This window comes from Fusarium tjaetaba (genome assembly GCF_013396195.1).
Source record: "Fusarium tjaetaba strain NRRL 66243 chromosome Unknown NRRL66243_c0000091, whole genome shotgun sequence".
Lineage (NCBI taxonomy): Eukaryota > Fungi > Ascomycota > Sordariomycetes > Hypocreales > Nectriaceae > Fusarium > Fusarium tjaetaba.
Window position 1 is genome coordinate 80,590 of NW_023501287.1, and position 23,110 is coordinate 103,699.

Sequence of the window (23,110 nt, forward strand, 5' to 3'; positions counted from 1 at the left end):
TTTCACTTCCACATCAACCTCGTTCGTTGAGAAATTCACAACTGAGGTCCCTACCGACGAAAATCACTAGATACCAACTGAAAGGAACTTAGCGTACCAGGGAAACCTCGCCTTTGAAGCTAATCATGTTTCAATGAATAAATGAATGTATGATTATGGTACCAATAATCTATCTACATACTGCATTGTGCTGCAGCTCGCTTGATTCCATGTTGAACTTGCTTCTTTGAAAAATTGGGAGAGTCCAATCCCCCTAATGAGTGCGAGAGAGACAGTAGTGTGGTCAAAAAGCTCTCCTGTCCATCCTCGTGGCTCTTCAAGAAAAGCTCCATTGCTTTTATGAACACGGCCCTCTTACCAAGTGCGCTGGCCAGGGCTCCCTCAGCGAGTTAGAGGAGCCTAACAATGGGCTCCTAACAGACGCCCTGGCAGCTTGGGTTGCTGACGTAGTTGACGGTCAGAATACCATGATCTCCATCATTGTTGTCATCAGGGAAGAAGACTGGGACACTGCCGCAGTACTTGCAGCCATGGTTGCGGAGCTCTCCAAGGAGGCGCTTGATCTCACGACCAGGCAGGCCACCGGTGTTTTGGAGGAAGGCACAGAGTGAACCTCCACAGACGATGTGCTGTCCGTTCTGGTACCAGCGGTCGTCGTTGAGGCCACCGGCATAGTTGATGAGGTTGGAAAGGGGCTCAGTGCCTTGGCCGCATAGCACACTGCCCTTGCAGTTGATTCCAGCAGCTACATTGCTGGCTGCCATGAGAGCAGTGGCAAAGATAGCGGTGATATGCATGCTGGAAAAGATTAGAGTTTGGGGGTGCTTAGTGTTGAGCATATACTGACTTAAGGTAGGTGAAGATTCGGAAAGAAGATTATTTTTTTACTGTTGCCTGTGATAGGCAAAAGAACTGAGTGGCTTGGAATGGGAAGAATTGTATCAGCGGAACAAGTTGGCTTTTATATATGATTTGGATATTGGGGTCCACGGCCGTCAATTCAGAAAGACACTCGAGCATATCTCAACTCAGAATCATCCAACATTGGGACGACACGGAACTCGGCATCTCGGGTGCTGTTTTCCAGCTCACGAAATCAATTTAGCACCTTCCTTTTGTGCATTTCTGTCACATATAATCCTTACTGGGGCGTCATAATTAAACCTGTTGAGTTTGGATCCTCCTCTTGCTCTGGTCGATGACGCCCGACATGGTCTTCATGAAAAAGACTGCCCGAAAAGACCAATCAAAAAAAAGGCCGACATTTATGGAATGACAAATTCAACCAAGTAACTCTTCCGGTCATTGAACTTTACTGGCTGAGCAGCAAATTCCTATTTGGGCGTTTTGCCAGGGGTATAGTAAGCGGCTTCACACACGTTGCATATAACGCCGGTTGTTGTGCCGAGATGATCCCATAGTCATGATTGGTAACGTTCATCGGTTCCAATATTGATAGATAGTTCACTCATAAAACAAGGTAGAATCAATTCGATGAATGGAACTTTGGATAATGCGCCTTCATGGCTGATGAAAGCCCGCTGACACATTGGAACCTTCCGAGTGTCACTTCACTGCTTCTTGACCACCGCATGAGCAACTCGCCTCTCTTGAGCATGTAGGAACAGAGATAATTTATTATTTTCTTATGATTATAACATCTCAGACACTAAATGCCGGAGCTCGTTTGTGTCCAGCGCATGTTCATTACTCTGATCCACTTTGTCCCCCGACGCCCAAACGACAGTCAAGCTCGTATACTGTTCTAAGTTCTGTAACTCAAGAGGCAATGCAGCCGTTGTGTCATCTCCAGCATGACTTTCTGACACCTCAAGAACACGAGTGCTCACGTCATCAAATCGCCCACACAGAAGTTTGCCCTGGTCCCATCGCTCACTTAACGCTCGAAGGATGAACATGACGTCTTTGACAATCATCCAAACGTCCAGACGTCGCATGGAATTAGCATCGCCTGTAGTATCGGTACGGAATCTCCAGTAGCTGTAGAACGCCATAAGTCCAGTCCAGTAAATCTTCTCGCAGGCAATCTGCACGTAGAATATTGAGTTGGACTCCACCAGTCGGCGATATATCGCAATGAATCCAACAGCTGCTTGCCATAGTTCACCAAGCTCATCATGTGACCGTTGAGGCAACAGTCTGCAGGGTCTTAGAAGCAGCATACGGCCCATCAACCATTCACTCTCGATAAGGGTCTTGTTTGGTAGCTGAGAACTTGAGTCTTTCCAATCGCCCAACTTCTTGCTGAGTTGTTGATGAACTGATTGCGCATCACCTGTTTCAGAGTCTGGAGATTTGTTCAACCGATTGTAAATCTCGGACTGGATCTGTAGTGCACGATAGCGCTGTAGATAGCCGTGAACTTCGACAGCTGTTGCTGCCGTCTCAATTTTGAACGTAGGCAGGGACACGTTTATAGCGGAGTCAGATATCTCAGTCGGTCGTCCACATCCCAAACTCATAGACCGATCGAAAGAGTACATGCTCCACCAAAGGCGGCGTCGTGTTTCCAGGAGACTTGTCGCAACTGAGTCGGGAGGATGCGGATCTTGATGGAGTCCAAGGTCAACGCACATGCGCATGCCGACACCGATAAGATACCATGCGTCGAGCAATGAGGGGTTGAGAGTAGCGAACTGGATCAAGAATAATATCGACTGGACGCCAATTATAGTGTTTGGTAGGATCGCTGACTCGCGGAACGTCAATGCTGTACGAAATAGTCTCTGAGCTTGCGTTGATATCACACTATCAGCACTTCGTGATAGACTCGAGGCAGATATAGCCAAAACCAACAGAACAGTGAAATAGCTATACCCATGACTTATCGATGAGCGATCAAGATCATCTTGACTCGGCGTTAGAACACTCGCTGGATCTTGTGGTGGGCCATCTTGTCCGCGCTCGCGAGGAGGATCCACGCCAGAGAAGACATGCTCGAACTGCACCCAGAAACCTTGGATAGAGAAGAAAGGTATTCGTGGGTAGACCTGATCAAAGTAATGTTTTGCCAAGCTCAAAGCGGTTGACTCCTTCGGTAAACACGGTGCAACCTCATTGGCTTGGGTTAATCGCAGGGCTGATGAGAGTTGGTTGGTGCTTGCAGTTGCTAGGACAAGTGACGACAGTGTCGGCCCTTCTGCAGCTGATGGATATGAACATGCTATGATGGGAAGTGCTCCGATGTCTGCGATGAGTGAATCGATGATAGAACGTTGATGAGTCTCTGCCGACTCATTCCGGGTGGACCGCTCAGTATCTGACGGCGAAGTGACATTGTTCTGTCTAGCGTTGTGTTGGTTGAGACGCTGTTGGGCAGCTTCAATCTTTTGTCGAAGGTAAGTTGGATAGTCTCGTCCGCGATTTGGCGATTCCGTTGAGAGAGAACAGGTTGTTTGTCGGCCAAACTTGACGCATCCACCGCATGCTGGAGTTGCGCCATTGCACTACGATGAATGAGTTTTAGTCTGGTCTGAGGGTGCAACGATGCGCGTACCTTGATCTTCCGAGCTTTACAGAAAGTACAGGCTGAAAAGATTTGCGATACTCGTAGGGTGACATTCCGCAGTGGTCGCCCTTGGACATCTTCCCCAGTCTCGCTCATGGTTGGACAGAGTGGTCTGTGGGCTCTGAAACTTACTGGATACCAAATCGTCGGCACCGCCTGAGAGCATCCGGGGTTGGAAAGCCAATGCCACCAACAAATGTTCAATCGAGCTCAGGTAAATATCACGAGGGCCAATTTCTCCATCGAATGGCTTCAGCTGAGCATAGAATAACCGAACACAGGCGGCTCCTTCATGAGTCTCCGGGTTAGCTTGCGGGGAAAAAGTGGAATGTCTGACGGAACCACCGCAAAAGTGTTAGTGGCAAGTCAACGAGCTAAACGGCGGTTCCGTTGATGTTGCTCGTCTGATTGACTAACAACTTATTGCAGGCGGCTGCATCGGGCTGATCATCAGGCTTTGCGATTGCGAGTAATAAAAGAGACTATTTCATAGCATGTAATCTACCCATTCTCATCATCCTAGCTTCACTTGAAAACAAATTACAACACTCCACTAGCCAGTAGTTAGCACTCAGACTTCGCAACCATGGCCCCTGCAAGGATATCCCACGACCCTGTCCTCCGTCGCGAGCCAGCAACTCAGAGCCGTGACTTTCAGCTCCGCACACTGAACTCAGATCTCTGTGTATGCGGTGGAGGCTTTGCTGGAACTATTGCTGCCATCGCAGCGGCGAGAAATGGCGTGTCAGTCATTCTCATCCAGGATAGACCTGTTCTTGGAGGCAATGCTTCCAGCGAGGTCCGATTATGGATCCTTGGAGCTACGTCGCATATGTTCAATAACAATCGCTACGCGAGAGAAGGCGGTCTTGTTGATGAGATCTTACTCGAGAATCTGTACCGAAATCCAGAGGGCAATCCTCTGATTCTTGATACGATTCTTCTGGAGAAAGTGAGATTGGAGTCAGATATCCAGTTGTTCCTCAACACAGCTCTTGTTGGCTGCGACAAGGACGGAGATCGCATTAGCTCTGTCAGCGCATTCAACTCACAATCATCTCTCAAATACACCATCCAATCTCAACAGTTCATCGACTGCACCGGCGACGGCACACTCTCATTCCTCGCAGGCGCCCCCTTCAGAATCGGCGCCGAAAAGCGCGATGAGTTCAACGAGCTCTTCGCGCCATCGTCCGAGTACGGCCATCTTCTCGGCCACTCCATCTACTTCTACACCAAGGACACCGGCAAGCCTGTCAAGTATGTCGCACCAGCCTACGCTCTCAAAGACGTCGAAGGAGAAATTCCTCGCTTCAAGAGCTTTAGCACCAAGGAGATGGGCTGCAATCTTTGGTGGATTGAGTATGGTGGTAGACTTGATACTATCCATGATACGGAGCAGATCAAGTGGGAGCTTTGGAAGGTTGTTTATGGAGTTTGGGATTATTTCAAGAATTCGGGAAGGTTTCCCGAGGCGGAGAATCTGACGCTTGAGTGGGTTGGGACTATCCCGGGAAAGAGAGAGAGTCGACGGTTCAGTGAGTTCTTCTATGCAATATCTGAGAGCAAAGCTAATCTTAACAGTCGGTCCTACTATTATGGTGCAGCAGGACATTGTTGAGCAGCGCTATCACTCTGATGCTGTGTCGTTTGGTGGCTGGTCTCTCGATCTACATCCCGCTGATGGTGTCTTCTCTGAAGTAGACGGCTGCACTCAGTGGCACTCAAAGGGTAAGCTCATCCATCGTATGATCAGGTCTTCGTGTGCTGACTGTTACAGGTGTCTACCAAATACCATTCTCCTCAATGGTCTGCTCCGAGATCCCCAATCTCATGTACGGAGGCCGCATCATGTCAGCATCCCACGTCGCCTTCGCATCTACCCGTGTCATGGCAACATGCGGAGCCAACGCCAACGCCTTGGGTATCGCGGCTTCTCTCTGTAAGAAGCAGAGTGTAGATCCTATGGAACTACTTGTCAAGAGTAACATGAAGAACTTCCAGCGAGAGCTCATGCGTTTTGGTCAATTCATCCCTGGTTATAAACTCAATGACTCTGAAGATCTTGTTCGCTCAGCCTCCAAGATTGAGGGATCGTCTTTTGAGCTATCGCAGCTCCCAGCCGATGGACCACCAAAGGTCCTAGTCCGAAGTCTTGCGCAGATGCTGCCCCTCTCACAAGGACCTGTTCCTACCTTCTCCGTCACAGCTATGTCAGTAGAAGACACTATATTGACGGTTCAGCTTCGAGGGTCTCAGAAGCCTTACAACTACACGCCCGAGGTCATCCTGGCTGAGACCAAGTTTTCCCTGGTTCCAGGACAGAACGATCTCGTCATCGACTTCAAGGGTGAGAACCCTCAGACTCAATACGTCTTCCTCTCTTTCCTCCAGAACGATTCTGTAGCACTCTGCACCACCAAGACACGTGTATCAGCACTTATGACTGTCGAGCACGAATGCACTCAGAGCCCACCCAGTGACGTTGGAGTTGATGAGTTTGAACGCTGGACACCAGTTCGAAGGCCTATGGGCCACAACTTAGCCTTGGCACTGGATCCACCTCTGAAGGCTTGGGGGGTCGAGAACGTTCGTAATGGTGTTCCTCGGCCGACCAAGAGAGCCAACTGCTGGGTTCCTCGTGCCGACTCCTCTGGTAGGAGGATTCTCAAGATCGGTTGGGATACACCAGTCAAGGTCAACAAGGTTGTCGTTCACTTTGATACAGACTATGATCACGCTCTCGAATCAGTGTTGAGAGGTCACCCAGAGAGGACTATCCCCTTCTGTGCCAAGAAGTGGCGTGTGCTGGATCTCTCTAGCGGAGAGCGAGAACTGTATGTTGAGGATGAGAATCACTTGTCGCGCCGAGAGATTGTTCTCGAGGCGAGTAGGGCGGTGAAGGAGCTTGGTATTGAGGTCCTGGAGCTGAATGGCGATGAGAATGCCTTCGGTGGTATCTTCGAAGTCCGAGTGTACGAATAGATACATATAACTGGGAATTAGTGTTGCACGTGCATTTATTTCTTATATGAAAACTCATAAGTCGCCTGCATAGTACTCGATAATTAATAGAAGTAAAATAACGAAGATTCTTCCCTATCTCTCTGTACAATGGATATCTTTCTTCCCAAGAAACCACATTTTGACTTGCCACTCCAATTGCTTGCTTCCACAAAATAGCACTGGTCCATCTGTATCTTTATTGAAATCCTCCAAATCTTCTGTCTCCATTCTCCCAAGACGGAAAACATCACTGTCGCTATGGTCCTGTAAGAGCTCCTTAAAGCGCTGATGCCACCAGCTCTGTGGCTTGCCGGAAGCCATCCCACCAGTTTCTTCTCCAGGCGTCACAAAAATGCGAACCACATCCCAGTCTCGCGGGTAGAGCATCTCGTGGTTCCAGAGATACTCGATAACTCCAAAGTCATCCCCACGAATGCTGCAGATGAGACTAGGCTTCAGATCATTGGTATTGCGGCTGCAGTTTTTCGCCGCCGCCATAGCAATGAATGGTGCAATACCAGTACCACCAGCAATACATAACGCTTGGGTGGCCTGCTCTATGATCTTAGAGGGGAATCCGCCACCGACCTCAACAATCTTAGCGACTAATGGTCCATGCGGCCTTGGGAGTCCCAACAGCCCGGTAACGCGGCCATTACGCGCCATAAGAGAGATGCTCTCGATGGTTCCATCTTCCGCATACTGTGAATGGAAAGGAGTGAAAGAAAGACATCTTTCCTGGTCTGATAAATTCTGGGGTCCCGACACAGGGTCTAGATCGGGCGGGAATTGTAGTGTCAGGTGTTGACTGGGACGGAAGCCCCGACTGAACTCATGGTTTGTAAGAATAGAGAATGAATGGATGCTGAGGCTGGGAGTTAAGCGAGTCGACGAGATATGCTTAAGTTCGCCGAGAGACGGGGAATCCCCGTTGGTGCCGTTGACAGTCATGGCAGGGAATCAGGTCAAGTGATGATCAGTATTTTTCGTAAATCGCTAGACTTGAACCTGCATCTAATAGTCAGTCCATTATGAACCAGACTTTTGAACTTATCATAAAACGGAATAGTTGCATCCAAGAGCCCCAGACGGAACCACCGTCGTGAGTGAGGAGAAACAAGCGGAGGCTCCGTCTCTAGCTTTAGCGCACCCCGCAACGCGGAATCATACCATGAAAATCCCTGTTTCCATCCAGAACCCGACTTCGCTACCCCAGATTTAGAGCCATTTGACAAAAGATTAAAAAGTATGCCTTCCCCAGACTTTCTTGCGGGGAAACTCAACAGCACGAACACTTGAGTTCTCGCAACTTGTTCAATTGACTTATTTCCGACTGTTTTCTATCAAGATGACTACCGAGTTGGGCGCAGGGCCCGCACAGGGCAAGATGAGCGGCTGGCTCATCTTTAGTATCTTCGTCATTTCGATGGGTTCCATCTTCTGGGGGTAAGTTGAGACTTTACAACACGCATTGGCCAAAGGCTCACAATTTGCAGATATGATATCGGTATTCTGAGCACCATCTATGTCTCCCCTGGCTTCAATAAAGCTCTCGACCAACCCTCGTCCAGTGAGAAGGGTCTCATCACTGCTATCTTCTCCGCTGGTCAATTCGCCTCATTCGCCCTCCTCGCGGGTCCCATCAACAACAAGTACGGTCGAAGATGGGCTGGTTTCGGTGGTGTCTGCCTCCTCTGCGTCGGAGCGGCGATTCAGACTGGTGCTGTTCACCTGGCCATGATGGTCATCGGGCGAATCATCGCTGGTGTTGGAACAGGTGTTGTGTCCACTGCTGTCCCGCTGTATCTCAGTGAGATCTCGCCCGCTAAGCATCGTGGTCTCTACGTTGCTGCTAACCAAGTTGGAATTGTCTCCGGGTAAGTAAACCGTCGAGTCAAGCCATCATGGTGCTAATTGGTGCAGTATTTCTATGGCTTTCTGGGTTGGCTATGGCTACTCGTTCTGGGACTACGGTAATGGTATCGATCTTGAATGGCGCCTCTCCACCGCCATGCAGTTCATCCCTGCTCTGCTCTTCCTCGGAGGTGTCTTGTTCATTCCTGAGAGGTATGTCTATTATAATTGTCCTTCACGCTTCCCGCTAACTCTTCTCAGCCCCCGATGGCTCGTTGAAACAGACCAAGTCGAAGCCGCAAGCGAGTCCCTCTGCAAACTCCGTGGTCTCACTGCCAGCGAAATCCAGCCTGAACTTGACGAGATCCGCGCCAATATTCTCTGGCATCAAGAGAACTCTATCACCTCAGCCCGTGTGTTTATCCAGCAGAAGCCTCTCTGGTCTCGACTCTGGCGTGCTTGGTCTCTTGCCTTCCTCCAGCAGATGAGTGGTGCAGCTGGAATTCGATACTATCTTCCCACCAACTTCATCGCTGCCGGTACCTCTAAGGAATTGAGTCTGCTTGCTTCTGGTATCGACGGAACTGTCCAGGTTCTATGCACAGTTGCGGCCATGTTCTTCATTGATAAGCTCGGTCGAAGACATTCTCTTGGAATTGGTGCTGTCATCATGGCTTTTTGCTTGATGGTGAGTTGTTACAAATCAATCTTATTACAGCTGCTAACGCGTTTTAGATCAATGGTGCTCTGCAGACTGCTTATCCCGGACAAAACAACCAAAGTGCCAACTACGTCAACATCTTCTTTATCTTCTTCTTCACCGTTGGATGTAAGCCATCAGATGAATCAATAAACAGCCAACATACTAACAAGATCACAGACAGTATGGGTTTCGGACCTTGCGCCTGGATCTACGCCTCCGAGATTTTCCCCGCCAACTGCCGCTCCAAGGGTCTCGCCATCTCCTCTTCCGGCTCATCCCTCGGTTCGATCATCGTCGGTCAAGTCTGGCCAGTTGCTGTCGCTCGCATTGGACCTCGCGTCTACTTTATCTTCATGGCCTTCAACGTCTTCGCCGCTGTTCTTGTCTACGCTTGCTACCCCGAGACTAAGAACAAGACTCTTGAGGAACTGGATTCGCACTTCGGGTCCCTCAATATTCATTCCGAGGAGGATGCTACACCTAAGCAGATGCTTGGTGCTGAGGAGGAGAGAGTTGAGATTCGGGATAAGTCTCCATAAATCAGCACCTGTTTACGACGGAGCCTGTAAAGATAGCTTCGTGTTAATAGTTTTGCAGAGCAGCTCCGACTGTATGGGAGCTATTCCTGGTGGATATGGAAGATTATGGCAACGTCTATATAGTCAGATAATTGATACTTTCATTTGAGTATCACGTCTTGGTCATATATTTTAATCACTCCATTATATTTGTCGCTGTTCACTTCTCTTTTGACTGTTGATATTTGCATGCAGTGCATTTATCAACTTCGTAACGGCAATATCACTTGGCCTTTAAAATATCGTCCATAGACGCCCAAAGACAATATCTGCCGCTAAACATGTAACCACCTCAGTTCAGACTTCCAGTGATTTCCATCCCGACCTGTCGGCAACATCAGTTGCGTATAAGGCTTCATATATCGACGAACTTGGTACAACCTTCATCAGCCTCTCAAATCAGTCCTTCTCATTTTATCCTTACTGCCAGCAGCGGCCACTTCGTACCATCATGAATTGTGTCTTGCCGGCAATGTATCCATATACTGTATCGAGTCTCAATTAACAGCCTGTCTCCAAAATAAGTCGTGTATTCTATAGCCAAGGTCGTAGTTAGCAGTCTGCAGGAAACAGACTTATTGTTTCAAGGGAAATCACTCCAGGGTATGTATGATCGACGCGAGGAGTTTTGTGGAGAAAAGGATCAGCTGCCTCGTTAGCGGGCGGAATGTATTCCACGCCAACTTTACTCCGCACTTTTACTCAAAGCGATCGGCTCCGACTTTGATCACGATCCAGGCGAGACATTGCAGGAAATCAGTCGCGTTAGATGCTAATTCTTTGCAGAATGATGGCGCGTTTAGCGGACGATGGATCCGCCGTACTTTGTAAGCTCCCTACTCATGGCAACTCTATATGTATGCGTTTTTGTGACTTACAACGAATGATGTAGACCATAAACGCGTGTAACCGTTGTCGGAAACGCAAGGCGCGTTGCGATACACGTGAGCTGCTCTGCGATTTTTCCTCCGTCAATTCGTTTTTACTGACCTTGAAATAGAGATTCCTGCATGCCAACCATGCCAGAACGCAGGCTCGATATGTGACTACACAGATGGCCGCTCGGGCGACGTCCATCCTCGAAGCTACATCCATGAGCTGGAAGCCCAACTCATGCGACTGGAGTCTCAGCTCCAGGAGGCTGACGACGCGACAACTGAGGTGTCGCCGCCTACTTCGACGTTGCGCTCAGATGATGAGCCTGCCCAAGACCTGATTCGTGTTGGAGATGAGGGGCATGCCCATTTCATTGGAGCCTCAAGCGGTATGGACGCACGATTAATATTAGTTACTCGCGCTGAAACAAGTCTAGGCATGTACTTGGTCCGATCAGTTCTTGAGTCCGCCCAGCAAAACTATCCAAACTTCGAATCGCCATCTGAAACAACGGAAGCTCGAACCGGACCAAAGGAACCAGCTACCAGTAGTACCAGAATTGCCTTGCCATCACGAGAAACGGCAAATAGCCTTATCGACACATTCTTCAGCCAATATCAGGTTCAGTATCCCATTCTAGACCAGCAGGAATTTAGCAAGGCCGTCACAGAATTCTACGCTCGACAGAACAACAGGGACGGTCAAAATCGACCAGGATCTGGCGAGGTGTGGACTCGATTCATGCTCAACATGGTACTTGCCATCTCTCTCATGTTCATGTCCAACGATCATAATGAGAGTACGACACTATCGAAAGGCTTCACTGCCAATGCTATGGCGGATATCAGTCTGATCATGCAGACGAAGAATGTCAAATCGGTTCAATGCCTTCTACTATTATTGCTTCTCTCGATTCTGGACTCATCGTCTGCGCCGGTTTGGTATATCTCCGGCCTTTGTATGCGGATGTGCATTGATCTCGGATATCACTCAGAAACCACAATAGCTATTTCTTCAACTAGTGACGACACAGAAGTTGAGAGGATAAGTGAAGCAGATACGAAGCGAAGGCTATTCTGGGTAACATACAGTTTTGATCGGACACTCAATATCCTTCTTGGCCGACCCTTCACCTTTGACGACTTTACCGTCGATATTCATCTGCCGAAACACTCGCTAGTACCGAACAAGCGACCACAGATATTGCACTGGCTTGAACTGCAACGACTTGAGAGTGAGATCGTACACAAGCTACATGCAGTACGGCGAGACGATACGAGCGCCAGCGGAGAGGACACGGACCTTACCCAGTGGACTAATGAGATGGCTCAGCGGTTGAAAGGCTGGAATTCAGTAGCCCTGAACCTCATTGACTCCGATGGTCATAACGTCAATTGGTGGGGCTACTGGTATCGTACAGCACTGCTCATCCTCTACAGACCATCTCCGTCTCGTCCAAACCTCAGTACGTCTGACACGTTGTCATGCTACGAAGCTGCAAAGGACCTTATTCAGCTCTCATACCTTCGTATCAGTGAGGGTCTAATGGACTTCACCTGGATAGACCTGCATTTTCAATTCATGAGCGGAGTTACTCTCGTGTTCATCGTCTGGAAGAATACTCAGGCGCGAATGAAGGCCAAAGATGATTGGATCTCGTTCAAGAGCTGCTTGTTCCAATGGAAGAGTATACTTGAGAAACTGGGAGCACGGTGGGAAAGAATTGCCCGAGCGCGCGAAGCACTATCTAAATTAGCTGATGCTACTATCGATCTGGTCGAGAAAGATATGATGCGATCATCAGGAGGAGGTCAACGACTGCCGATACACCACAACTCAGAGGAGTCTCGGCGGGATCGAAGGCGTTCTATCATACAGCAGCTCCGGAGGCAGGATTCCGATGGTGTATCGCAGCGGAAATTGGCCGTTGGAAGCGATACGAATATGCAAGATTCCAGCCCTCGAGATGTAAATCTAGGACATGGGAATATAGGAATGAATCAGGTTTATGGATCTCAAATGGATGCCGAGACTCAACACCGACCAACAGTTCATACCGCTGAATACGGAACACTACCTACGGGCGACACTTGGGCCAGTTTCGGGACATCAACAAACACTCAACAAGGGCTCTTTGGCGACACTCAAAGTCAGAACACCATATCATCAATGATGCCAGACGATACGTGGCCACTCTTCGATCTTTCAAATGTAGCAGTCGCACCTGATGAGCTTAACTTCTGGACATACTTATCAGCCCCGATGCTCGGCGTGGAGGATATGTCGACGTCCCAGTTCAACGCTACGGGAAGGCCAGATGATTCTTTCACGAATAGTATTCTGAACTTTCACGGAGACTTTAGTAATATTACCCCTGAGATGCCAGTTGAGTACCCAGAGGATGGAGACTATGGATATAGCGCTGGGCAGTAGTATTGGCATTTTTAACAGAATATGGACATGTAAGATAGAATGAAGATACCCTTGAATATGAGAAGGGTCGTATTGACTAATATGGGATGAGGTAAACCCCCGGCTATGGCCACCCTACCAAATCACATCCAAGTGTCTCATTTTATACTGGCATCGTGCTACTAAGTCCTGCCGCCAACAGTCAAAAGATACAAGCTTCCGGTAGTCGAGTTCACATTCGTCGGCGCACCCAAGTACAAAACATCCGTTCCATCACTCCTCATCAAGGCCTGGAGTCGCTGCACCTTCTTTCCAACAACTGGTTCAAGAGCAGTATTGGTCCAGCCAGCCCCGCCAACATTCTCCAGCACAAAGGCACTGGCCGAAGAGCGACTGTAGTAGATACGAGCAGTTGTTCCGTCATGGGTGATACCAATACCAGCGCTGGTATCACTATCACTATACAGAATCTCACGTGTCCAAGGGTTTGAAGTGCCGTATGTGGCTGTGGCACGACGAACTTGCCATGTTCCGCTAGTCGAGTTCTTGAAGCGGTAGGCACTCTGGATGTGAACGGTGCCAGAAGGTCGCTCGTAAAGAGCCATCTTGGCGCTCTGGAAGGCAGGACCAGGCGAAGCGTTGATGTCGCCGCTGTATGTCTCGCTTGAAGTCAGAGGCTGATATACGATGTCCGCGGTGTTTTGGGTGATGGGTGTCGAAACGGTAGATCCAGAGGCAGAGGTGAAAGAGTTTGTTGAAGGTCGGTAGCGGACATAGCTTCCCTGGTGGCGTACAGCAGACGCGGGATACTTGCTCCATTCCCACTGAACATGGACATCTCCGTCCGAAGAAAAGGCAATGTCATCAGGATAAACAGAGTAGCCCTTGTTGTACGCCCAGAGGCTAATGCGGGCCCACTTCTTGGTGCTCGTCGTGTACTTGTAGAAGTACCCTCCTCGTGCAGAGCCATCGCCTGATGCTTGTCCGCGGACGATCAGCCACAGGTTTCCGTCAGCATCACGCTTGATAACAGGGTATGTGATGAGGACACTCTGGTCAGGCATATCAGAGCTGGCGTTGACGAGAGTGCTGCTGTATGGCTGAGATGAGCGGAAGTACTTCCATGGCTCGTTGTGCATGCTCGTGAAAACATGGACATAGCCATCGCCGTCAACGCTGATGCTAGGAGTGTTATGTCCCAGATCATCTGCAAAGACAGCACACTCTCCGTCTGAGTCTCTGACACAGTCGCGAGAGACAGTGCCATCAGAGATAGAGCGACGCGCAACCATGACATTATTATCAGCAATAGCACCACCGGGAGGATTCCTCAGATAAGCAAGCCAGTCATAGCCGCCGTACTCATCCAGAGGATCCCACCAAGCAGCGCCACTGGTAGCATCGACAGCTGTAGAGATAGTAACGAGACTGCCAGGGCTGATAGTAGCGCGTACCGTCGAAACGGCAGCCAGAAGGATGAGGGATTTGAGATTTGCCATTTCGAAGTGTAGAGGCAGAAGAATGAGGAGTTGAAGTTGATCTGCTGATGGGAAAGAGATTTTGACCATTATCCACTCTTCTTTAAGTAGTCCATCGCGATATCCTGGTCTGGAGTCGGCAATAATTCCGCTCCATGCTTCCCCAGATTTTCTCCGCACTTGGGATCAGCATAGAAGCTGGGGTAGAACCGTGGACATGGGATGAGTTTCATGAAGGAACCGCCGTGTCGTCCAGAATGTCATCGCGCATGATCATTTTCGTTGAAGGATCGAGTTTGGTTTGGTTGTCAAAGTGCTTCTTCTTAGTTCCGCGCGGTGATGAGGCCGTAAGCGGAGGTGGGTGGCGGAACGGCCGGGGTCGGTTTGTGGGGGGCGGTGGTTCCGTTGACTGGAGATGGCTTCACCGTGATCCGATATCTCCACTTCTAGCAGAGAAGTAGGCTAGATACCATTGGCACTAACCGCTACTACTTTGGCTTCTATCAGACATCTCGGAATCGTAGCAATACAGAGCTTAGTCTATGTACAGGTCATGTTATGTATCTATTCAAATCTCCACTGCCAATCGATGTATGACGTCTTGCCTTTTCAAGCACCCTTATTCACTATGTCGAGTCAGCGCCGCCAAAGATAGACGTCGCTACCTACTTCCGTATCGTAGCTCAGAGGCCGATCCATTATGAGCGGAGAAGTCATTCGTCAACTCCCATATCAAGTCTCAAAAACTAGTTTCCCGTAGGACACCGGCCTTACCATCCCGAATCATCTCCTGCATCCAAGTAGGAAACCCGCGAATCCCAGATAAAAGACCTGCATAGCCTGGCAAGAAGAGGTCTCCGCGGCGGCCATTCAAGACATGATCTACAATCGCTTCAGCTACATCGTTCGGCTCCTGAAGGGGGTCATGGAAAGTCGAATGTGTAGCAAGATTCTGTATCAGTGGCGTGCGAACCCAGTAAGGGAAAACAATGCTACGAGACAATATTAGATGACTTGGTGCCTGAGAGATCGAAATTACACTCACCTTGTAAGTACATCTCTTGCGTTATATCTATGCTTCAGATCTTGCGTCAGGCCTTCATGGAAGGCTACCAACGCAGCCTTTGTACAGCTATAGTCGATATTGCTTGCGATAGTAATAAAGCTGGCCACGCTAGCAATTGTGACGACATGGCCGTGCTTCTGCTTGACCATGGATGGGAGCAATTCTTGCACGAGCCAAAAGTGCGCGAGCAGATTGACCTGGACCATCTGCTTGATCTGGTCTGCGGTGCAAGACAGAATGTCTTTGCCTAAGGCGATGCCAGCATTATTGATCAGAACCGATGGATCTCCGATTTCCTGGCGGACTTGCTTCATGGCTTCGTGTATGCTTTGTGGCGAAGTGACATCGACTTTGTAGAAATGTGCATTTGCAGAGAGTGTGCCTTTTGGTGGGAGTATGTCAAAGGATACAACTTTGACGTTTCTGCAGGAGAATTTATTGACCATTTCAGAGCCGATACCCCCACTACCACCTGTGATGAGTACGATTTCCTTACTCCAGTCCCATGATTGCGTGGTGGACGATTTGAAGAGTACGATCCGGTTCAGGATCTTGTTGATGATGAGGCAAATGCCAATAGTACCAATAACTCCAATAAGGAGCCTGAAGATGGTTATGATCATGACTTAAATTGCTACAGATTAAACAGGCATGAAAAGAAGATGGGGAGTTTTGGGAGGAAACCTGACTGCTTGAAAGTATGACATGGCATCAGATTGTTTATCAGTTCTGCAGTGCAACTTACTAATCCAAGTCAGCCACTCAAAACCAATATTCGCTGTGTACCTATTTCGTCTGTGGAGAGCTGAAATAGGTAAGAAAACAGGAAAATCTCACCTTTCCTGCATACAAGAATGACAAAAATGGTCTAGACCCCATTTACTGCGGGAGCTGAACTTTCACAATCAGCTTGACGATTGGGTAGAAAAGAGCCACGACTCTGTTTGCTTTGACATTTATGCTCTGTCCTGCGCTGTTACTCGCTGGAATAGAGTTTAATGGGAGGCCTCAATAATATTTGCGGCATGGTGGAATATGCACCCTCTGTGGTTAACCAAATTTGTATGCGTTGGATTTATCGAGATATGGCAGAATACTAGTAATACAATCATTGCTGTTATACCTCAAGGGCATGTCGCGCCTCCCGAGTATAGCCTGCCCTTACAAAGGAGCTATACTTATGAAGATTCTATATACTTAGAGTTTGTAGTATAGATATTTGTCCTGCCTTCCCCCCTGCAAATATCCCCCTTCTCATCGGCAGATTCCTTCTCCTTCCTCAGCTTCTTAATGCTTGGGTTCAATTGACTGCCACAAACGCAGTAGTTGTGTTGTTCGACTGAACTATAATAATTAGTCTGGAGAGCAAAGTAGTCAGCTTCGCGACAGAAGGATGCGCACTCTTCTAGAGTGCCGTCTCTCCAATATATATAGTCCTTTTCCAGTAACACGTATTCCTTCTTACTCTCGAAACATCCGATATTGACGTACTCAACAGCCAGATGCTCTTGAGAACTAAAGACTTCGATAGGGTGTTGTTCCGGACTACAAACTCCATTTGCGGAGCCGCAGAGAGATCCGCACCCCCAGATCTTATTAGGCCTGCTATCCATTCGCAAACGATCATCGCATATACAGGTGTCGCCATTTCGTAGACCGAAAACAGGCAAGGAGAGTGAGAGACAGTAGGCTTGACAAGAAGAAATAGACAAGGGCTTGATATGGCTCAACCTAGGACCTGTCAAAGCACGGGTGGGACCATAAAAATCTTGGTTCGCACTGAAATAACATCCTTGGCGCCAATATGCAGGAGAGCGATATGATTCTGGTAGAGAGTTTTTGGTTGGAGCGACACAGTAGGCTTGTCCTGGGATGAGACTCGTCGTACAGTTAATTGGCGATATCGATGGGTTGGCAGCTGTAAATAGAGATAGACTCATGTCGTGCTGGCCCAGGACCGAGCGACAGTCATCTCCGTCCTCAACTGTATACCAACGCCCGCATTGTGGATTCGCAGCCGGATCGGCGTTCTCAGGTCGTGGAACAACCTCATCAGCATAATTGGAGTCTGCCGGGTCAGACTTGCTGATAGTTCGGTTATAAAGGCCGTCAGATGGCGTAGTGCAAATGAATTTCCCCAGGGTTATTGTCCCCGACGGGAAATAACCGCAATCGTTTCGAATCCATGGATTGAGAGAAATGAAGTCTTTGATGGTGATTCCCAAGGATTTAGACACAGAGGTACAGGTATCGTTCTCTTTAACTTGATAAGTATTGCATTGAAATGGTAGACAGATTGGCACGTCTTCAACCATATCGTAGCAGTCGAGGATATCAGGGTTGTTGATGAAGATTTCTGCAGAAGAGACGCTGTACTCAAGAGCTAATGAGTCGCAAGTGTCGTTGGCTTTCGATATATGTATATGTGAAAGACAAGCGACGGGTGGTGGCGGGGGTCGGGTATCGCCTTTCTCAGGAAATATCCTGTGAAATTGAAAGTAGCTGGTGATGTTTAGATAATACCCGAGCCATATCAAAATCGGCGCGTAAATGATGAATGCAAAAAGGCATGTTAACAATGTCTGAGATGGTGGTGGAAGATATCTTCTGATTCTAGCAAGTCGCATGTTGGCGGTGTTAGGCTAATTAATAATTCTTAAACTGAGTTTCAACGTCGGTCTTGGGCTGTTTTTAAGACAAAATCACAGACTGAGTGGCAGATTTAAGCGGTGATGCACAACCAACAAAAGTGGACAAGCTAAACACTTTCGACCTCCTTCAGTAACCTATTTGGGATGCCAAGACTAGGCAACTTTACAGAACCAACACAATGATACGAGAGTCCCATTATTATAAGATTAAGACTCCATCGGCGGCCCGAACGGATCTTGTCAGGCTCTGAAAATGCAGCATGCATCATATTGATTGGTAAATAGCAAGAGTCTAAAGCTACCTTTTACCAGATCCTGCCAACACCTGCACCAAGCTTGGCCACGGTGGGAACAAGCTTGAGGGGAGTCAACTTGTACTTGTAATCAGCCTTGTAGAAGTTGCCTTTCTGTGTAATGTTAACTCCAGCTTTTCCCCAATCGTTCTCTGTTTGATAGTCAGTCATGAAATCATTGAATGACAGAAGAATTGTACATACTGGCTCCAAGGTTGGCATAGCCATCAAGCTCCTCGTCACCGCAAGTGCAAGTGTTGGGAGAGTCCATGGGGATGACAAGACCGTAAGTGCTCAGAGCCTCGCTGGTATTGCCTCGGAAGACGTTGCCCTCAACAAGAACCTATTTAAATTAGTTCAAATCCCCCAAATAGGATTCGGTGAGACATACCTGGTTGTCAGATCGACTGTGGATAGCCTGGTAAAGGAAGTCCTCGTAGAGGTTGTTGTACACATGCTGGTGACCAAAGCGACCAGCGGGACCGCGAGTTCCCATGTTGCGCCAGTAGTTGTGATGGTATGTGACGTGGAGGTGACCGAAGTCGAGATCGCGGAAGGTAGCATCGTTGCCAACGAGGGAAGACTTCCAGTGGTCGTGGAAATAATTCCACGAGACGGTGATCCAATCCGAGGCGCGGATGATGTCGACTTGTCCATCCTGGAAAAGTAAGTTAGCTAAACAGTTTGCGATTTGGCGGGCCGCATGAGACTTACGTAGTGATCAGGGCCTTGGTTGATATCAGAAGCAAACTCGTTATGATCAACCCAGACACGAGTGCTGTTTCGGATAGTGATGCAATCATTATCCAGAATATGGGTGATCTTCAAGTTCCGCAGAATGACATTGTCTCCATGGTAAACGTCAACACCAGCACCGGTGATGTGAGCTGTCAATCCAACACCAATAAGAGAAGTGTTGGATCCGACCTTGAGCCGAGAAGGAAGAGTAACCTTGCCCTTGAGCTTCACGATCTTAGGCTCGGTACCCTTGACAGCAGCGACAAGCTCCTCAGCAGTAGTGACAGTAACAGTCTTTCCGCCCTTTCCACCAGTGGTAATGCCAATGGGATTATCCTTAGCATAACCCTCGACACCCCAAGTCGCGAAACTGAGGTATTCCTTGGGAAACGCAACAGTGAGGGTCGCAAAGACACCGCAGAGAACCGAGGACAGCTTCATCTTGGCAGTCGAACAAGAACGAGAAGGAACTGAGGTATCAATGGCACAAACATGGTCTTTGGCAAGGTATATGTATTCCAGATCATCTGCGCTTTTTTCTCTTTACATTAAAGGACCCCGAGCTCGGTTAGGATTAAGGTACTGGTTAATTCCGGGGTGTTTGCGGGGAACCCCTGTCGGCCTTGACAATTAGCACCAATGATCAGACGAGAAGGACTGTTCATTGAACGGCGCAGATCATGGGGTGTTTGTAAGTGGTGGAATATGTTTTGCCGTCAAATTACGGTTAAAGATAAACAATGATCGGCTCGGACCTTATTGGGGTAGGTAGCAGTGCTAACGAACGGAGAATCTTTAAGGGAATGGTATGCTTAAATTGCGGGATGGTTTCGTATTGTTTATCTTATCTGTCAAGGAAATCTCCTGAGGTTGAGAAGGAGAATGTCATCAATCAACTCGATACGCTATACTTGATGTTGCAATGTTCACTTGGTCCGTCTTGTTCCGTTCCTTATGCTTGTTCGAGTGGATTGAGAACCCAAGACCGAGGCAAATGACCGTTCACATTTCCGCATCTAAAGTTTTAGCTAGTCTCATACAAGTCAATGTGTTGGGGGTTGGGGGTCGCGGTCAAGCGGGAGATGGTTCCATTGCATATGTCAACACTCAAGGGACCAACGCGCCCTAGTCTCCGATCACCTCGGCTAACAACCTTCGGCCACAATAATGCCATCAATCACATCTCACTGACGAAGATCAAAGCGGTTTAGTATAAAGATGTGGGAATGGAAGTCTTCAAGGCTAAGCCTGATGCTAATAAATAGATGCCATCACTTTTGAGTAACAATTGTCATCGCCAAGAGAAACAGACCCCAACAGTGGTTTGCGAGTCTGGATGAGTTATGAATAACATTCCTGGGCGTTGGGGGTTCGCGGGACCAGAAATCACAAGTTGGTGTCTTTGTGGCTTTTGACTACAAACCTTTGGTATCTGCAGTGTATCAAGGGTATCTATTTATGGATATCCTTGGTCCTCTCAACTTCATGGATCAAAGCACTGCAATTGCTGTCACCATTCACCATCGCCACGAGGAGAATACCTTCTATCTTTAACCGGCCTGGATATCGCCCTTTCAGTTTTTCTTCAACTCATCAAGAGCAGCGACCCGATTCCGAGCCAGCATCATCAGCCGGTCTACCTGAATGGCACCACCATTCTTGAGCCCAAGTAGATGCGCGCTCTTGATCAAGTTCTTGATCTCACGACCATTCAGCTTCATCTCAGCCAGCTGGTCCATCTCGTCCTCTGGAATGTGAAACTGAGTACCACCAGCGCGGTTGATGAAGTTCTGCCAGACCTTCTTGCGAGCTTCGAAAGTCAGGTCCTTGTATGGAAGGAAGAGATCCACGCGGGACTGGAAGGCGGTGTCGATACTGGCTGTTCGATTGGTTGTGAGGAAACAGACTCCTGTGTAGTACTCGAGCTTGGTGAGGAACACTGTCTTTGTTAATATGCGCATGAAGGAGAGTAGGAAGAAGACCTAGAGCTTACCAGCTACAAGCTCATTCCTGGCGAGATCGCTGTCGGTGCGAGCACCGAGGAATACATCGGCCTCATCGAGGAGGAGCATGGCGTTCCAGAGACCACAGAGAATGAGTGCTCGGTCCAGCGCAAGCTCAACCTCCTTTGGCACGGTGCCCAGATCACCAGCGCTCATCGAGTACAGCGGCACACGTGCCTTCTCAGCAACTATATCTTGAGTCAGTCTTTAAATACCTTTACAGTGGCCACGTTCACTTACCTGCTTCTGCGGTATAGGTCTTTCCTACACCAGGTGGACCAAACATGAGGATGATGATACCACGGCCTACACATGTTAGATGTTGATCGAGTTTGCTATCGAGGACTCCCCACCTTTGTCTTGGATAAAGTCGTCAAAGCTATTCGCGAGGGTCTTGTTCTCCACAAACTCCCAGGCAAGCTGCTTCTCTGTGCCCGGAAGCACGAGATGGTTGAATGCGGCATCATTCCATACCACAGGGCTTAGGTCGTCCACATGAAACTGGGCTATTGGCAATTGTTAGCTACTTGGAATGAGTCCAGACTCCAGAGGTTGTTTAACTTACCCCAGTCCTTTGCCTTCAGGTCAAAGCCTTTTAGCCACGGGGTCGCAACAAGACACATGTCATCGGTGAGGGGCTCGAGGTTCTCAGAGCGTCCTGTAGCATCATTTGGTGCTTTCACCGTCATTTCTGCATTACCCTCCACGGGCGCATCTTCATGGGGGGTATCGGAGTCATCGCTATCATCATCATCGTCACCGTCACATTCTCCGTCATATCCCCCGCCATATTCATGAGCTTTCGATTTCTTTTTGTTCGACTTTTTAGCTTCGTCCGACCTCTTCTTCTGGCCGACCTGGTCTTCGTCAGCGAGGGGTGCGAGATCGGGCTTCACGATATCATTGGTCATGTAGTAAGCGTGAGCGTCAACAATCACTCGACCAGACACCTGCGCTACTCGTCAGCTAAAGTCAAGGCGGTCTCTGTTGATAGTCTTACCGGTCGCTCCTCTGGCTTTCCAGGAGGCAATAGGATCTTTGATCCAGAACAGGTTTGGAAGTGGTAACCACGCAGCGCTTCAAACTTTCGGCCTCGTTCGATCATCTGTTCTCGAATCTTGGAGGGCGAGTTGTGGAAGGACAAGGGGTACGCAGGTAGCGAAGTAACGCGTCGATAGGCTGTGAATTCCGGGATGATAATCATGGTGTTGGCATAGCCGCAGCGATTGCCGTTCCAGTCCAGGTACTCCATGTGAATCTCCCAGTACGATGGCATTGAAGGAGGCTGCGCCACGTGTTTGTATTTGGTGACACGGCATACAGCTTCGACACCATAGAACTTGGTGATCACAAACTCATGTGGAGGAAAGATCTGCCACAGGTCGCCGAACATGACGTTTCCAGTCTTTCGAGTCTTAACGAGCGCATCGACCTTGGGGGCCAAAATCGGGGTGAGGAATTCCAAAAGTTGGGCTACAGCCTCTGGTTCGTGCTCCTCAGCCTCAGCCTCGCGCAAAGAGAGGAGACGATCCCAGCGGTGGACGAGAGGCATGAATGGGGGTTTGAAAGTCCATTTTTCAACTTCAAGGTCGAGATCCTGATATTTGTCAAGGACGGTCGAGATGGCCGCCCGCATGGCTGAGCTCTGGATGGTGAAGGATTCGGTCTGCCATTTATGGTCGGCGAAGATGTGTCGATGAACGATCGGATCTTGCAAGGCGCTCTGCTCTATGTCATCGCGCTCTTGCTGGTTGGTCGGGAACTTGGACCACCTCTCGGGACACGAGTCATAGACGCAGCGGTGCTTGTAGAGCTTGGTGTCGGGAGACATTTTGAGTGGAGGTTGATAGCTTCAGGTGTTGTGGTGAGGATGGAAAATCTGGAGTGAAGTCAAGAATCAGTTCAGAGGCCGACTCAGGGCCG

The 23,110-nt window shown here is 48.8% G+C and overlaps 8 protein-coding genes across 8 annotated transcripts; 2 read left to right on the top strand and 6 right to left on the bottom strand.

The window, feature by feature from the left end:
• Positions 1-413: 413 nt before the first annotated feature.
• Positions 414-797, bottom strand: FTJAE_4773 (KP4 killer toxin; the record flags this gene model as incomplete). The annotated part of the gene is made up of 1 exon (XM_037351211.1): positions 414-797. The coding sequence occupies one exon, from the start codon at positions 795-797 to the stop codon at positions 414-416; it is 384 nt and encodes a 127-aa protein (XP_037208031.1).
• An 855-nt stretch (positions 798-1,652) lies between these two features.
• Positions 1,653-3,625, bottom strand: FTJAE_4774 (positive regulator of purine utilization; the record flags this gene model as incomplete). The annotated part of the gene is made up of 2 exons (XM_037351212.1): positions 1,653-3,467; positions 3,518-3,625. 2 exons carry the CDS (start codon positions 3,623-3,625, stop codon positions 1,653-1,655), a joined length of 1,923 nt encoding a protein of 640 aa, XP_037208032.1.
• A 490-nt stretch (positions 3,626-4,115) lies between these two features.
• FTJAE_4775 (trichothecene C-8 hydroxylase) lies at positions 4,116-6,514 on the top strand (the record flags this gene model as incomplete). Its single annotated transcript, XM_037351213.1, has 3 exons — positions 4,116-5,067; positions 5,114-5,260; positions 5,310-6,514. 3 exons carry the CDS (start codon positions 4,116-4,118, stop codon positions 6,512-6,514), a joined length of 2,304 nt encoding a protein of 767 aa, XP_037208033.1.
• A 114-nt stretch (positions 6,515-6,628) lies between these two features.
• On the bottom strand, positions 6,629-7,486 carry FTJAE_4776 (uncharacterized protein; the record flags this gene model as incomplete). Its single annotated transcript, XM_037351214.1, has 1 exon — positions 6,629-7,486. One exon carries the CDS (start codon positions 7,484-7,486, stop codon positions 6,629-6,631), a length of 858 nt encoding a protein of 285 aa, XP_037208034.1.
• A 397-nt stretch (positions 7,487-7,883) lies between these two features.
• FTJAE_4777 (ascus development 3) lies at positions 7,884-9,631 on the top strand (the record flags this gene model as incomplete). Its single annotated transcript, XM_037351215.1, has 6 exons — positions 7,884-7,981; positions 8,032-8,412; positions 8,459-8,602; positions 8,651-9,077; positions 9,125-9,218; positions 9,270-9,631. The coding sequence occupies 6 exons, from the start codon at positions 7,884-7,886 to the stop codon at positions 9,629-9,631; spliced, it is 1,506 nt and encodes a 501-aa protein (XP_037208035.1).
• A 3,509-nt stretch (positions 9,632-13,140) lies between these two features.
• On the bottom strand, positions 13,141-14,457 carry FTJAE_4779 (uncharacterized protein; the record flags this gene model as incomplete). The annotated part of the gene is made up of 1 exon (XM_037351216.1): positions 13,141-14,457. The coding sequence occupies one exon, from the start codon at positions 14,455-14,457 to the stop codon at positions 13,141-13,143; it is 1,317 nt and encodes a 438-aa protein (XP_037208036.1).
• Positions 14,458-15,175: 718 nt separating this feature from the next.
• On the bottom strand, positions 15,176-19,625 carry FTJAE_4780 (pectate lyase 1; the record flags this gene model as incomplete). The annotated part of the gene is made up of 7 exons (XM_037351218.1): positions 15,176-15,428; positions 15,482-16,105; positions 16,700-17,986; positions 18,463-18,598; positions 18,651-18,789; positions 18,838-19,104; positions 19,161-19,625. The coding sequence occupies 7 exons, from the start codon at positions 19,623-19,625 to the stop codon at positions 15,176-15,178; spliced, it is 3,171 nt and encodes a 1,056-aa protein (XP_037208037.1).
• Positions 19,626-20,758: 1,133 nt separating this feature from the next.
• Positions 20,759-23,018, bottom strand: FTJAE_4781 (Fidgetin 1; the record flags this gene model as incomplete). Its single annotated transcript, XM_037351219.1, has 6 exons — positions 20,759-21,123; positions 21,178-21,375; positions 21,428-21,493; positions 21,541-21,693; positions 21,753-22,137; positions 22,188-23,018. 6 exons carry the CDS (start codon positions 23,016-23,018, stop codon positions 20,759-20,761), a joined length of 1,998 nt encoding a protein of 665 aa, XP_037208038.1.
• Positions 23,019-23,110: the final 92 nt, after the last annotated feature.